The sequence below is a fragment of the Dryobates pubescens genome, chromosome 27, assembly GCF_014839835.1.
Source record: "Dryobates pubescens isolate bDryPub1 chromosome 27, bDryPub1.pri, whole genome shotgun sequence".
NCBI classification, from domain to species: Eukaryota; Metazoa; Chordata; class Aves; order Piciformes; family Picidae; genus Dryobates; species Dryobates pubescens.
The window spans coordinates 9,335,423-9,352,062 of NC_071638.1; the positions used below are offsets into that span (position 1 = coordinate 9,335,423).

At 46.6% G+C, this 16,640-nt stretch overlaps 1 protein-coding gene across 1 annotated transcript in view; it reads right to left on the reverse strand.

Annotated features, from left to right (window-relative positions):
- The window catches only part of OTOGL (otogelin like), a 139,394-nt gene that overhangs the window by 59,353 nt on the left and 63,401 nt on the right, over positions 1-16,640 (reverse strand). The window contains exons 26-28 of the mRNA XM_054173788.1: positions 5,779-5,913; positions 5,166-5,309; positions 2,008-2,127 (exon numbers count right to left, since the gene is read on the reverse strand). Coding sequence (XP_054029763.1) covers positions 2,008-2,127; positions 5,166-5,309; positions 5,779-5,913 — 399 coding nt within the window. The remainder of the gene's footprint in view (positions 1-2,007; positions 2,128-5,165; positions 5,310-5,778; positions 5,914-16,640) is intronic.

Consider the following 16,640-nt stretch of genomic DNA (forward strand, 5'->3'; position numbering starts at 1 on the left):
GTGAACTCAAACCCTGAGTGGCTCTGGAAGCCACAGAGATCAGAAGATTACATGAGATTATACCAACCCTACCACTCCCCTTTCCCCCCACACTCAAAGAAGATAACATATGGCCATGGAAAATTAAGTGCCAGTTTGGGTTGCATAAGCAAAGGTCATAACATCCCAGAAGTTAATGTTCTATGCAAACACTGCAGGCTTCTTGAAAGCAGCCACTGGACTGATAAATTGGAAAATAAACATTCATACACTTCTTACAAAGCATTTGTAATGGGTATCACCTTCTAGATGAGCAGTATAACCTTTCTTGCTCACATAATTAAAACGTACTATAGAGAGTAAAATAGATCCAAAGGGAGATATTGAGGGAGAGAAACCTCCAAATCTTTCAAACAGAACGTTATATTCTTTCCTGAGGTCAGAGATTTGGGTTCAATTTCCTGCTGTGAGTCAAAGAGAGAACAGATTAAAGACTGGTTCTCACAGACATCCTTAGAGTGTGCCTTCCAAACACTGATTTTTTTGGGGAGGTTCACGAGGCTATAAAACCTTACAGCCTCTCAGCTACCTCTTCTCCTGTGCTGTAAACCACAGTTGCAGTCATCTGCTCTCTACAGCCCCTTTCCTCCTTCTCAGAATCATAGTAGTATCACAGTATCATAGTATCAGTCAGGGTTGGAAGGGACCACAAGGATCATCTAGTTCTAACCCCCCTGCCATGGGCAGGGACACCCCACACTACATCAGGTTGGCCACAGCCTCATCCAGCCTGGGCTTAAACGCCTCCAGGGATGGGGCCTCAACCACCTCCCTGGACAACCCATGCCAGGGCTTCACCACTCTCATGCTGAAGAACTTCCCCTTCATGTCCAGCCTGAATCTCCCCACCTCCAGCTTCATTCCATTCCCCCTAGTCCTATCACTACCTGATCTCCTGAGAAGTCCCTCCCCAGCCTTCTTGTAGCCCCCTTCAGATCCTGGAAGGCCACAATGAGGTCACCTGGGAGCCTTCTCTTCTCCAGACTGAACAGCCCCAACTCCTTCAGTCTGTCCTCATAGGAGAGGTGCTTCAGCCCTCTGATCATCCTCATGGCCCTTCTCTGGACACCTTCCAGCACCTCCATATCCCTCTTGTAATAGGGGCTCCAGAATGACTTAGTACTCCAGATGGGGTCTCACCAGAGCAGAGTAGAGGGGGAGAATCCCCTCCCTTGACCTGCTGGCCACACTTCTCTTGCTGCAGCCCAGGATCTGATTGGCTTTCCAGGCTGCAAGTGCACACTGAGAGCTCATGTTGAGCTTCTTGTCCACCAGCACTCCCAAGTCTCTCTCCTCAGAGCTGCTTTCCAGCCAGTCACTGCCCAGCCTGGATTTGTCCCTGGGATTGCCTCGACCCAGATGCAGGACCCTGCCCTTAGTCTTGTTGAACCTCATGAGGTTGGCTTGTGTCCACCTCTCCAGAATCTGAGTTCCCATACTGAGTCATGGCTCTTGCTGTTCTGAGCCTTTTCTATCTCACCCTTTCACCACCACTGAATTTGGTCTTTGTCTACTAAGTCATCTTTTTTTCAGTATAAAGAAAGAAATGTCCTTCCAGACGTTTTTCCCCCACAGATTCTATTTACTTCCAATGATACAATGCCTCCAATGCCAGAGCAATTGTATTGCTTTTTAAATTGGCCTGAGTGCAAAATATCAGAAGCAAAGCATCTAACTTTGTAGAAAATGGAAATCCAGGCAGCAATTACAATCATCTCATCTAGGGAAAAATACATTCTTCCCTAAAGAGGCTGTTTGGTTCCACTTAAACTCAGTGTATGTTCCCTCTGGCATTAGACAGGATTAGCACATTTCACACCTACAGACAGAAAAATTGAAATGCCCTTTTATAACTCTGGCCACAAGTTCAGAACATTCTGGCACACCATGTGCTTAGCATGTGTTAATTCATTAAAAATAAAATTATCACCCTTTCTTGGCTAGATTTTTACTGGACATGAGACTTACCTGACCTAAGACCCAGCTGTCTCCAAACACCTGTGCATTCCTCACCTCCATGTTGTTGGATGTAGTCAGATCATTTGAAGTGTACTTGTCAAAATTGCCACATAAACCTGCCAGTTTACCCTAAAAGAGAAGGATTCCTGGGGTTTTACATATGTAACACCTTTTAGTGTTTCTTGACTAATAAGTATAGGAAAAATATCTATGTTTTAACATTGTTGGGTTTATTTGGAATGGAATGGAATGGAATAGGATAGGATAGGATAGGATAGGATAGGATAGGATAGGATAGGATAGGATAGGATAGGATAGGATAGGATAGGATAGGATAGGATAGGATGGTCCAGGCCGGAGGGACCTCCAAAGCTCATCCAGTCCAACCTCCCCACAGTCAGCAGGGATATCCCCAACTAGATCAGGCTGCCCAGGGTCTCCTCTAGACTCACCCTGAACATCTCCAGGGAAGGAGCCTCAAACACAGTATCACAGTATCACAGTATCACAGTAACTAAGGTTGGAAGAGACCCCAAGGATCATCAAGTCCAACCTGTTCCAACAGACCTCACAACTAGATCATAGCACCAAGTGCCACGTCCAATCTCCCCTTGAACACCTCCAGGGACGGCGACTCCACCACCTCCCTGGGCAGCCCATTCCAATGACACCTCCCTGGGCAACCTGTTCCAGTCTTTCACCACCCTCATAGGAAAGAACTTGTTCCTCACATCCAATCTAAATCTGCTCCTCTCCACCTTGAAGCCATTGCCCCTGGTCCTGTCCCTGCAGGCCTTTGCAAACAGTCTCTCTCCAGCCTTCCTGTAGCCCACTTCAGGTACTGGCAGGCTGCTCTTAGGTCTGCCTGGAGCCTCCTCTTCTTTGGGCTGAACACCCCCAGCTCCCTCAGCCTGCCCTTGTAGCAGAGCTGCTCCAACCCCCTGACCATTCTCATGGCCCTCTTCCAGATCCTCTCCATCAGCTCCATGTCCTCCTTATACTGAGGGCTCCAGACCTGCACACAGTACTCTAGGTGGCAGTAAATAATCAATAGAAATTACATACCTGGCATAAAGCATTCTTAAACTGAAATGAATGAATAGAATTGTGGCATCATTTGAAAATATCTGGTACTCTGCTATGCTCACAGGTCCGTTGGTGCAAATAACTTTTAATACAGATGTAGGTTTTCTTTCTGCTGTTGTTGTTTTCCTGTTTTCCACAACCTGTTCTTACTGTCTGCCTGTGAAAAGGGACTGGAATCTATTCTTCTTTCTTTTTTTTTCCCCTGAAAGCTCAGTAGTGCTTTCAGTCCAAAAGTCAAAAGTTCAGGTGCATTACCTCATGACTGTGAAGCCTGACTAGTTGTTGTCATTAAAACTTGCTGCCTCTAATTTTAGCTCACAATAACAAGGCCATTTGTAATAGCAGTTATAAAAGAGACAGCTGCAACTTCCTTGTGCTGGGACATGTGCTGCTGATGGAAAATGTATACACACCTATGTAGGGACCTAAAGAAAAAGGATGTTTCTGCACAACAGTAAAATGCAGAGCTGGATTTCTAGGGTGCTGGGGCTCATTCTAATCAATCCTTTTTCCTTATGGTCTGCGGCAGATGTTATCTTACTGAACTGCAGCCCCTGGAAGAAGGTCATTTGAAACAGAAAGACCTTCAAGTGTTTTTGTTCCTGCATGCAACCTGCAGATCTCAGCTGCCTGATAGCTTACCCAAAACCAGCAGTTTGGGGTTTGGGGTTTGAGTTTCTTCAGTCTGTGCATTGATTGACCGACAAATCAGTTGGTGTGTGAAGCATTTTATGGCTGTGGGACAAGAGCCTAGAAGAACACTGCTTTTAAACCAGATTAGATGGACATTGTAAGTTTAACTTATACTTCCAAAAATCCAGGGTTGTATTCTGCCATCAGGGTGTAATCTTTCTTTTCTTTTACTAGGAAGAGCCCTCTCTCAATACATGTGGGCATGGCTGAGATGAAACAAGAATGTAATTATCAAGTGTGCAGGTAAGGTCACTCTACCGGGATGCAAAGACTGAGTTCATCATCATCATCATCATCATCATCATCATCATCATCATCATCATCATCATCATCATCATCGAATCAACCAGGTTGGAAAAGACCTCAAAGATCATCAAGTCCAACCTATCACCCAATACCTCCCAACTAAACCATGGCTCCAAGTGCCACATCCAGTCCTTTCTTGAACACCTCCCACCAAGGCAGATAGTGATGTAGGAATGGAAGAGTAAGTGGTAAGAGAAGGAGCCTCATATTCTTTTCTTTATCATGGCATGCCTCTGTTACAGTATACTTATTAGATTTAAATACTAGGTTCTTTTCTAGACCCTTTTCTGCTTCTTGTCTTCCTAATTTAAACCCAAAATGTGACTTCCAGCTGTACCTCTCAGCACCCTTTGCTACATCTCAGGGTGCAGCTCCATCATCAGCCTAATCCAGTCTGAGCTACGAGCCTGCCATCTTCCAATGTCACTAAATATGGAAGCTTCTTTTCATTGGATTCAGCAGTTAGGAGAACATGCAGTAAACTGAGTAACTAACCTTCTCTTCCTTCCCTTAAAGTAACTTTGAGTCAGAGCTGAATCACTGTGTATCTACAAGGTTGCAATGTCTGGAGCAACATGCGTGTGGGAATCATAGAATTGTTAGGGTTGGAAGGGACCTCAAGGATTATCCAGTTCCAGTCCCCCTGCCATGGGCAGGGACACCTCACACTACAGCAGGTTTCTCACAGCCACATCCAGCCTGGCCTCAAAAACCTCCAGGGATGAAGCTTCCACCACCTCCCTGGGCAATGTGTCCTACCACCTTCATGGTGACGAGTTTCTTTCTACATCCAACCTGAATCTCCCCATTTCTAGTTCTGCTCCATTCCCCTCAGTCCAATCACTCGCTGACACCCTCAAAAGTCCCTTCCCAGCTTCCACCCCTTCTCCTCAGGACTTCTGCCATTGAATCACATCTCCATCCTGTCTTACCTGGGAAATGCTAGCAGTTGAACACAATGATAAGCAGCTGTGTTACCAGAAAAATTAGTCATGGAGGAAAAGACAACCACAGTTATTCAATGAGAGACTGCACCGGCCACAGAAAGCTACACAAAATCTCAGGTTTTCATTTTGGCTCACCTTCCATCGAGGTCCAACTTTGACATGCATCATTGTCTTCTTATCCCACAGAATTGTAATGTCCTGTTCTGGAAAGTGTATCACAGTATAATATCCAGCCTTCCAAAGCTGATAGTTAGATTTGTTTTCCTGTCCCCTTAAGATCTTCTGACAGAAATGAATATTTATTAAGACCTAATAAAGTCATTCTACCAAGGTATGCAGCCAACTAACAACAAAGTATGTACAGAAGTATTGCTTTATCACACATATATATATTGCTAGAAATGTTGTTTAATACTTAGACATTTTGTCTTGGCAATCATGCCAGTTTGCTTTGATGACATACTTGGGTTTCCCTTTCAAAACCAAGTGGGAAGAACCCAATTAATGCCAATATACTTTGAAGGCTTGAGGCTTTTGAGCAGCCTTCTTCGTAGAGCAAACAGAATTTGGGGGGGGAGAGGGGATGAAAAAAAGTTTTTTGCTGGGACCTGCTGTTTTCTCCAGGCCTAATCACTTGTAATGCTAACTCAGACTGAGAGATGTTTTGCAAAAGCAAGCTCCTTTGCAGTTGTAACTTCACAGTGCTTATCTCGAGGGGCAAACCCAAAAAGGAAAGAAAATAACTAACCTGCTTCTCAGAAGGTTCACTGAAATAAATCTCAGTGTCTCCAACTGTGATGAAAACATTCTTTGAGCAAACAATGTCATTGTCAAAGCACTTCTTGTTCTGAGCAATTATAGATATATTTGAATTATCTGTACTCTGGAAGAGGAAGAAGAAATCATTTTAATTACAGATACCATTGCATTTCACTCCTGCAGATTTGCAGGCTTACCATCACAGAAAGATGAGAGAATTCTCAGGGTTGGAAGGGACCTCAAGGATCACCCAGTTCAAACAACCCTGCCACGGGCAGGGACACCTCACACTGCATCAGGCTGCTCTGACCCACATCCAGCCTGGCCTTCAAAACCTCCAGGCATGAGGCTTCCACCACCTTCCTGGGCAGCCTGTGCCAGTCTCTCACCACACTCTTGGGGAACAACTTCTTCCTAACATCCAATCTGAAGCTACCCATTTCTGGTTTTGCTCCATTCCCCCCAGTCCTATCACTCCCTGACACCTTCAAAAGTACCTCCCCAGCTTTCTTGTGGCCCCCTTCAGATACTGGAAGGCCACAAGAAGGTCTCCTCAAAGCCTGCTCTTCTCCATACTGAACAGCCCCAACTCCCTCAGTCTGTCTCCATAGCAGAGCAGCTCCAGCCCTCTGCTCATTTTCATGACCCTTCTCTGGACACCTTCCAGCACCTCCAGATCCTTCCTGGCACAGAGGCTCCAGATCTGGACACAGTGCTCCAGGTGTGGTCTCAGCAAAGCAGAGTAGAGGGGAAGAATCACCTCCCTGGCCCTGCTGGCCACACTTCTCTTGCTGCAGCCCAGGTTCTGGTTGGCTTTCTGTGCTGCAAGTGCACACTGCTGGCTCCTGTTGAGCTTCTCATCCCCCAGCACCCCCAAGATGGACTACTTAGTATTTATACATCTTTGAAACCAAAGGCATGTACCAAACAAGGAAATGCATTCTCAACTTCCAAGTTGAGCTTACAACCAGCTCAAGCTTTAGAGTTAGACACAAAGAGCCATTACAATCAGTTGTGTGTCCTCTTTCTGAGGATCTCTCAAACTCAGAGGATGAGCCTACCCCTAAAATAGGAATCTGTCTTGGGCCTTTAAAATGTACTGATACGCAGTATCCAATATTTACTCCACAGGATGGTTGTCAAAATGGAGACACACTATAAAAAGAGTTTTATTTTTAAACCAAGGTACATGAGATCAAGTTGTTTTCATATTTTTAAACCCAAAATACCTACCATCTGTCAGTAGCAATTTTTATACCAACACCCATCCAAAATCACAAAACCATGAGCCATAAGCCATCTACAGAATCACAGAATCAATGAGGTTGGAGAAGATCTCAAGGATCATCAAGTCCAACCTGTCACCCAGCACCTCATGACTACTAAACCATGGCACCAAGTGCCATGTCCAGTCCCCTCTTGAACACCTCCAGGGATGGTGACTCCACCACCTCCCTGGGCAGCACATTCCAATGGCCAATCACTCTTTCTGGGAAGAACTTTCTCCTCACCTCCAGCCTAAACTTCCCCTGGCACAGCTGGAGATTGTGTCCTCTTGTTCTGGTGCTGGTTGCTTGAGAGACGAGACCAACCCCTTCCTACACCCACCTTTCAGGTAGTTGTAGAGAGCAATGAGGTCTCCCCTGAGCCTCCTCTTCTCCAGGCTAAACAACCCCAGCTCCCTCAGCCTCTCCTCACAGGGCTGTGCTCAAGGCCTCTCCCCAGCCTCCTTGCCTTTCTCTGGACACGTTGAAGTGTCTCAATGCCCTTCTTAAATTGAGGGGCCCAGAACTGGACACAGTATTGGGAGGGGCAAAGTTTCTGCTGATACTGGGGCTTCTGATATGGGCTTGGTTTTTTTTTCTTTAACATTTAGGTTATGTCTGCTCTGGTGTCTCTTGATCTGCCAGTGGTTTAGCACCCAAAGGTCAAATTTGCTGCCTTCCCAATGCGTATCACAGGAATACAAAGGCTCACAGGATGTTAGTGTCTGGAAGAGACCTCCAGAGATCATCAAGTCCGACTCCTCTGCCAGAGCAGGACTGTAGAATCCAGCACAGGTCACACAAGAACACATCCAGAAAGGCCTTGAAAGTCTCCAGAGAAGGAGACTCCACAACCTCTCTGGGCAGCCTGCTCCAGTGCTCTGGGACCCTCCCAGTGAAGAAGTTTTTCCTCATGTTGAGGTGGAACCTCCTGTGCTGGTGTATATAACCGGTGCCCCTTGTCCTATCCCAGGGTGCAAGTGAGCAGAGCCTGTGCCCTCCCTCTTGACCCCAGACCTCAGATATTTATAACCATTTATTAAATCCTCTCTCAGTCTTTCTGTCTCCAGACTAAGCAGCCCCAGGGCTCTCAGCCTCTCCTCACCAGGCAGTGCTGCAGTCCCTTCAGCATCCTTGTAGCCCTCCCTTGGACTCTCTCCAGCAGATCCCTGTCCCTCCTGAACTGGGGAGCCCAGAACCAGATGCAGTATTCCAGGTGAGGTCTCACCAGGGCAGAGTAGAGGGGAAGGAGACCCTTCCTGGATCTGCTGGACACACTCCTCTCAATGCACCACAGGATCCCACTGGCCCTCTTGGCCCCATGGCACATTGCTGTCCCATGCAGAACTTGTCCACCAGCACTCCCAGGTCCTTCTCCACAGGGCTGATCTGCAGCAGAGCACCTCCCAGACTGTACTGCCGCAGTTTATTCTTCCTCCCCATATCTGTTGATGCTACAGCCTGTTAACTAAGTTTGCATTCTAGGCACATAAAATCACTTTTGGACCTTAGCTTATCATGTCTCATTATTCACCTAAAGTTTCTGTGGCTCTCCCATACTCTGAGGGATACACAATGCACCTTGTAATTCCCTGTGCTAGGACTGGTACCAGAACAAAGGAGAGCAGCTGTGTTTTCAGAGGGGATAACATTACCACAAACAAATACAGAGGGAGTCTTATTCCAGGCAACCAGCACCAGAACAAGAGGACACAGTCTCAAGCTGCATCAGAGGAAGTTTAGGCTGGAGGTGAGGAGAAAGTTCTTCCCAGAAAGAGTAATTAGCCATTGGAATGTGCTGCCCAGGGAGGTGGTGGAGTCTCCATCCCTGGAGGTGTTCAAAAAAGGCTTGGATGTGGCACTTGGAGCCATGGGTTTGTTGTCAGGAGGTGTTGGGTGACAGGTTGGACTTGATGATCTCTGAGGTCTTTTCCAACCTTAGTGATTCTATGATTCTGTGATTGTTATTTCTTAATTTAGATTTGCTTTTCAGGTCATTTCTGTTCCAATCCTTGCAGGTCACCATGAAGCCATAACTACAGAAATGATCTGAGAGTCAATTTCATAAGGTAGCCAACAGTGTTTCTGGATCCAGTTAATTTTTTAATCAGATTCAGTCATTACCAAGCTGAGACAGATATGAAATAAAAACCCTGGTAGTGGCAAGCTATTTATCACACCTGATGAGTCATCCAGGCTTATGTGGGTAGTGCTGGAAACAAAAATAGGTTTAAACTTCTCTTCTTATTCCTACCCTCCTTCAAAGACTCTCTGAGACTATGACTAGCCGCAACTAAGTGCAGGTGCTAATGGGCACTGTGAGAAAGATGAGCATGGTGGCTTTCAGTCCCCAGTCCTGGGAGCACCTCTTGGCCACAATGGGAGAGGTGCCACAATGGTTTGTGCCTGCAGCATCTCCCCCCAGAGCACTCCTCCCTCCCTTGGCCAGCATACCCTTGAAAGGTGCTGGGTACATACTCCTAACTACTCTTTGCCTGTCTCATGTTTGTACCCTTGTTTCTTCCATGCTCACAGAATCACAGAATGTTTGGGGGCTGGAAAGGACTTCAAAAGCTCATCCAGTCCAACCCCCCTGCCAGAGCAGGAGCACCTAGAGCAGATCACACAGGAACACATCCAAGCAGGGCTTGAATATCTCCAGAACACGAGACTCCACAACCCCACCTGGGCAGCTTCTTCCAGTGCTCTGTCACCCTCAAGGGAAAAATTTTTCCTCCTGTTTCCATAGAACTTCCTCTGCCTCAGCTTCCACCACTGCACCTTGTCCTGTCACGGGGCACAGCAATTTTGCCCAGCAGAATTCAAGAATGAAAATCCACATCAGCAATTTGTCCTGACCTTAGTAAAAAGCACTACCACACAAAAATGATAGGTGGTCTAGGAAGCAGCTGAATTTTTTTCCCCTTAATAAAAGTCATAGTGACCAAATTGTTTAAAGAACACTGTCAGTTAAAGGAAAACAAACCAACCAACCAACCAACAACCAAGGCTCCCCAGACAGGCTGCCCAGAGAGATTGTGGAGTCTCCTTCTCTGGAGACTTTCAAGGCCTGTCTGGATGCATTCCTCTGTGACCTGAGCTAGATTCTCTGGTCCTGCTCTGGCAGGGGGGTTGGACTGGATTGTGATGCCTGGGGAGGTGGTGGAGTCGCCATCACTGGAGGTTTTCAGGAGAAGACTTGATGCCGTGGGTTAGTTGTTTGGGTGGTGTTGGATTGGTTGATGGGTTGGACGTGATGATCTTGAAGGTCTCTTCCAACCTGGTTTATTCTATGTATTCTATCTCTTTAGGTCCTTTCCAACCCCTGACATCCTGTGAATCTGTGAACCAAAAACCCACCCAATCAAACCCAGCAAAATGCAACCCTAGAGGATGAGATATTTTGCCACGCAGAGGTATCACAGTATCATGAAGGTTGGAAGAGACCTCAAAGATCATCAAGTCCAACCTGTCACCACAGACCTCATGACTAGACCATGGCACTAAGTGCCACATCCAGTCCCCTCTTGAACACCTCCAGGGACGGTGACTCCACCACCTCCATGGGCAGCACATTCCAATGGCGAACAACTCTCTCAGTGAAGAACTTTCTCCTCACCTCCAGCCTAAACTTCCCCTGGTGCAGCTTGAGACCTGTGTCCTGGTGCTGGCTGCTTGAGAGAAGAGACCAACTCCCTCCTGGCTACAATCTCCCTTCAGGTAATTGTAGACAGCAATGAAGTCTCCCCTGAGCCTCCTCTTCTCCAGGCTAAACAATCCCAGCTCCCTCAGCCTCTCCTCACAGGGCTTGTGCTATGTCTGTGCTGCCCTAGTCTGTCACGACCCACAAGCCAGAGGATGCTTCTACTTGGCACAGAAAACACTCTACAATGAGTGAACTGCCTGCAAGCTTTCTGTTGTCCTAATTCCATGGTTTAAGAAGGAGGTGATAAGTTACAATGAGCTTGGAAGACAAGCTGGGTGAAGTTAGCCACTAGCTGCTACTGAAAAGGGAGTATAGGAAATCAGGTCTTCAGGATCTATCAGGGGAACTCAGTTCAAAAGTATTGAAAGCTCCAGGGTAAAGCAAAGTCCATCTGTTCCATTCTGTTGTAAAGCTGCTTTAGGTGGCACTCAGAGTGCAACTGGTCACTACCTTTTTGGGGAATACACTGTGTTTTAATTAAGCCAGGCTTGCTGTTGGAGTCATTTCAGGAATTGTTCCCCTCTGGATCAGATAACAGCCCAGGGCATTTTTTAATTTATTGGGGGTGAAGTGGTAAATCAGAAAGGAGACAAACTCATTAGCTTGTAGGATGCAAGCTGATCCGTTCTGTGATGGCCAAGTCAAAAATTAGCAAGGAAGCTACCTCCTAGCCATGAGAGTGTTTAGAAAGTGACTTTGCTTACACTCTGTGGGGCTGTTTGATGCTTAGGACGTTGTAGGCTCTTTTCATTGCAGAGGTCATTCCTCTTCAGTTAGCTCACCCACAGCAAGAGGGGACACTCTGAGTTTACAAGCAAGCCATGTCTTCACTGTAAGAACAGAGACAGAGGGCCCTATTTTAAATAAGGACAGCTAATTCAGGCTAATTATCCTTCAGTAGAAATACACCTTTTTTGGCAATGAAGACAAGCTCTTGGAGCAGCAGTGGGTAGCTATATTAGCTCTGCTAATTGAAGCTGCTGCCAGTGCCTTCTGACAGACCAGGCCAATCCCTGCAGCTGAGGAGAATCAACAGACTCGAGTCAGAAGTTTTGTGTATGGTTGGGACTTGAGCCAAGGGCAAAAGTTGAGTTGCATTTCAAGTTAACTCTGCAGTAGAGAGAAGCCTGGAGACAGGGAGTGTTTTGCTGACCCAAGCCAGAACAGGGAGTTCTGAAGACATGTGAAGTACTTCCCTACTGGTAGGACTGGGTGCTGGTGTTAAGTTCCCAGAAGTGATGCAGGATGGAAATGCAGAGAGATGGTGGTGCTGCCTCAGTAGAGCTGTGAGTAAACCAGACATGTAAGAAAAACAGAGCTTTGTGTTCAATCCAAAGCTTTCTGTGCTTTGTCTCTTTCTAATGAAGCCTTAGACCTAACCCCCAATATCAAAACACCTTTATGGATTACGTATCTCTTGTGGCTCAGAGCTCTCATGATAAGACTTGCTGTACATACCTACCCTTGCCACTCTCTCCATACACCTCACCTCAAAGTAAGTCCTTTCCCAGCCAGGCAGTACCAGCCAGATTCAAAGCTGAATGACACTTTCTCTCACGTTCCTCAAACTCTGTAACTGCCACACGTGCAGCCTCTTCTTTCATCAGGGGAGAGAGAAAATGCAGTTGGAACTGAGCACCGCAGCTTTGCCAGTGCAAACAAAAAGGCAGGGACGATTTGGATACAGAGAGGATCATCTCTTAGTGTTTGTATAAGCCAGTGAAGTCTTGGGCAAACCTCAGCAGCTCTTGGTGACTGTGACAGCATAAATAATAATGATGATTGAGTTCCACCTCTCTGATCTGCACTGAATCCACACAGGTATGAAAAGAAGCTTTTGTCACTGCCACTGATCTCTGCATAAGCACTAGGAGTGGGTCCAGTGACTAAGGAGGGGGTTGGGGGTTGGTGTGTTGGTTTCCCTCTTTTTTTCCTGCCTAGCCTCTTTCCAAGGCAGAGTTCCCTCTTTACCTTTTAAGGTAAAATGCACCCGACAGGGGATGTACCACAGTTCATCATGTGAAACCTACTTACCCTGACAGAAACTAGAAATAAAATGGTTTTCCCACTGCAAGAGTCTCTTCCCACGTAAATTACCATATCCAGCCTGTTCCAACTTAATATCAGTTTCTTTGTGATAACATAGAGTTGCCAGGCAACAGGGAAGACAGAGTCACAGCTCTGGGCAGTCAGTCAAAAGCTCATTGTCAGTCCTGCTTCTCAGTACATTCTTTTTCTGGACTTCACTGCACTTTTTCAACATATTTCTTCCAAGCTGAAAAAGCAAAGCCCTGCTCTCTTGGTGGTTTGGGGGGTGTTTGTTTTGGTTTGTTTTGTTTTTAGCTCCTTTCTTTCTTTCTTTCTTTTTTTTCCAGTAGTGCTGAGGAATGCCTGGGTTTATTTTTGTTAGAAACTTTCTATTTCAATATCCTGTTCAAAGCTTTCTGTTGCTACCAACCAATAGCAACGTTGTGCAGTGTGCTTATACAGTTAAAATGGAGCCCAGGAAAAGACAATTTAGCAGTGGCTGTATTTAGCTTCTTTGAAAGTTTCATTAAAACCTCTCTGTTTAATGGTCATTCTTTCCTGTTCTTGTCATTAAAATCTCTCTGCTCAGTGTTCATTCTTTCCTGCCCTCAATATCCCAGCTTCCATTTTATTTGTTTTACACCACACAAACTAGGGTGGCCATAAAATAATTGAGGGACACTGGAGCTGCTCTGCTATGGAGACAGACTGAGGGAGTTGGAGCTGTTCGGTCTGGAGAAGAGAGGGCTCCCAGGAGACCTAATTGTGGCCTTCCAGGATCTGAAGGGGGCTCCAAGAAAGCTGGGGAGGGACATTTGAGGGTGTCAGGGAGTGACAGGACTGGGGGGGAATGGAGCAAAACTAGAAATGGGTAGATTGAGATTGGATGTTAGGAAGAAGTTGTTCCCCATGAGGGTGGTGAGAGACTGGCACAGGTTGCCCAGGGAGGTGGTGGAAGCCTCATGCCTGGAGGTTTTTGCAGCCAGGCTGGATGTGGCTGTGAGCAACCTGCTGTAGTGTGAGGTGTCCCTGCCCATGGCAGTGGGGGTTGGAACTGGATTGTCCTTGAGGTTCCTTCCAACCCTAACAATTCTGTGATTCTATGACAGACTGGGAACTGGGTAGATTAGTTCTACTTTCCTTTTGTTTTAATGACTCTTTAGAGGTTCTACAAGTATTGGGGGTGGGGTGGGTGGGGTGGGGGTGGAATGTACAATGTGGGTGTGTAATGAGCATTTAGGTGTAAATATTTAAGTGGTTTTGGAGAGCAGACAAAGGCTTGGCACCTAAAATACTCTGTTAGTTTCTTGTACCATTTTCCAGGGGTGTTAGTCTTCAAATAATCAGTGAAAAAATGTGAATTATGTAAAACTCATTCACAATTTGCACCAAAAAGCATCTCCTATTGGAAGGCTGCTTCTGTTTTGCTGGTGTGATCATTTAGTCTGTACCATTTCAAAATGATGTATGTGTACATTCTGTGTAATTTTTAAAATCCCTGCTCTTGCAGCTTGTACAAATTCCTACTGGCAATGGGCTCCTGGGGTGCAGCAAGAAAAGTGTAGGCAGCAGGGCCAGGGAGATTCCTCTCCCCCTCTGCTATGCCCTGCTCAGACCACAGCTGCAATCCTGTGTCCAGTTCTGGGCTCCCCAGTTCAAGAGAGACAGAGACCTGCTGGAGTCCAAGGGAGAGCCAGGAGGATGCTTAGGGGACTTGAGCATCTCCCCTGTGAAGAGAGACTGAGAGCCCTGGGGCTGTTTAGTCTGGAGAAGAGAAGGCTGAGAGGGGATCTGATCAATGTCTATCAATAGCTGAGGGGTGGGTGTCAAGGGGAGGGGCCAAGCTCTTTTGGGTGGTGCACAGCAATAAGCCCAGGAACAACGGAGCCAAACTTGACCAGAGAAGATTTCAGCTCAACAAGAGGAGAAATTTCTTTCCAGTGAGGGTGACAGAGCCATGGAGCAGGCTGCCCAGAGAGATTGTGGAGTCTCCTTCTCTGGACATATTACAAACAGACCTGGATGCATTCCCGTGCAGACTGCCCCGGGTGATGCTGCTCTGGCAGGGGGGTTGGTCTGGATGATCTCTGGAGGTCCCTTCCAGCTCCTGATGTACTGTGAGACTGTGATATTGCAATGCTTTTCCCTGTAGCTATTCAAGCACTGGAGCAATACTGCTTGAAGTCAGCAGATGGCACTGATACACACTGTCTTAGTTTGGAAAGAAACCCAGGTGAAAGTTGGGAAGCAGTATCATAGGGAAGATATTGATCCTCTTAACAGGAGAGAGAAAAGGAATAGTAACAGTGCTTATTTTTGCACTGATGCTATGTAAGTATTTAAAGACGATCACATTGCTGATGCACAAACACTTGCACATGAATTCTCTTTTTCTTTTTCTCTCCTACAGAGCTGTAGCTTCTGGGCTCATTTACACTTGAACCATGGCAAAGCAGCTTGCACTACACCTCTACTTTGTGACACATTTCTATCACTCCAGCACAGCTTAGTAGAAGTGGAGTAGAGCAATGGAAATGAGTGGATTTGTTGATGCAAACACAGAGGGGATGACATTATTCCAGCTACTGATGCACCCTCAAACAACTTCCAGATGTCTCCTAATGCATCCACAATAACTCCTTCCTATTTCTTTAAAAGTGGCTTCCCAAAAGGATACCTCTCAGGCACAATAAACTCTCAACAACTCTTGAGAATAATGCTTTGCAGGTGTGTGCATATGTGTGGATGTATGCAAGCAACAGGAAAAAATAAATCACTGTATCATATTTCTTTATTATACACAGGGGTTTCTGTAGCAGATTTTCTGGCAAATAGAGCTGTTGGGTGTTCTGAGGTTTTCACACAATCACAGAATGTTAGGGGCTGGAAGGGACTTCCAAAGCTCATCCAGTCCAACCCCCCTGCCAGAGCAGGATCACCTACACCACATCACACAGGAACTCATCCAGGAGGGTCTTGAATATCTCTACAGAGGGAGCCTCCACAGCATCCCTGGGCAGCCTGTTCCAGTGTTCTGTCACCCTCACAGGGGGGAAAACAAAATTTCCTCTTGTCTGCATGGAGCTTACTATACCTCAGCTTCCACCATTGTTCCTTGTGCTGTCACTGGGCATCACCCAGCAGAGCCTGGCTCCAGCCTCTGGGCACTCACCCTGCACATCTTTATCAACAGCAATGAGGTCAACTCTTAGCCTCCTCTCCAAGCTACAGAGCCCTCAGCTCCCTCAGGCTCTCCTCATAAGGAAGATCTTCCACTCCCTTCATCATCTTTGTGGCTCTGTGCTGGACTCTTTCAAGCAGTTCCCTGAGGTCCTTCCTGAACTGAGGGGCCCAGAACTGGACACAATACTCCAGATGTGGCCTCATCAGGGCAGAGTAGAGGGGAAGGAGAACCTGTTTTGGCTTACTAACCACAGCCCTTTTAATCCACCCCAGGATGCCATTGGCCTTCTTGGCCACAAGAGAACATTGCTGGCTCATGGTCAACCTCTCATCCACCAGGACCCCCAGGTCCTTTTCCCCTTCACTGCTCTCCAGCAGCTCAGTCCCCAATCTCTATTGCTCCTTGGTGTTGTTCCTTACCAGGTGCCAGACTCTCCCCTTTCCCTTGTTGAATTTCATTCCGTTTCTCCCTGCCCAGCTCTCAGCCTGTCTCAGTCTGGCTGAATAGCAGCACAACCCTCCTGTGTCAGCCACTCCACCCAGTTTGTGTCCTCAGCAAACTTGCTGCCAGTGCTCTCTGTGCCCTCATCCAGGTAGCCAACGATATTTTGGAAACACAATTTTTATTTTACTTTTTAAAGCTGCTGCTATTCTCTACAGAAACTATTG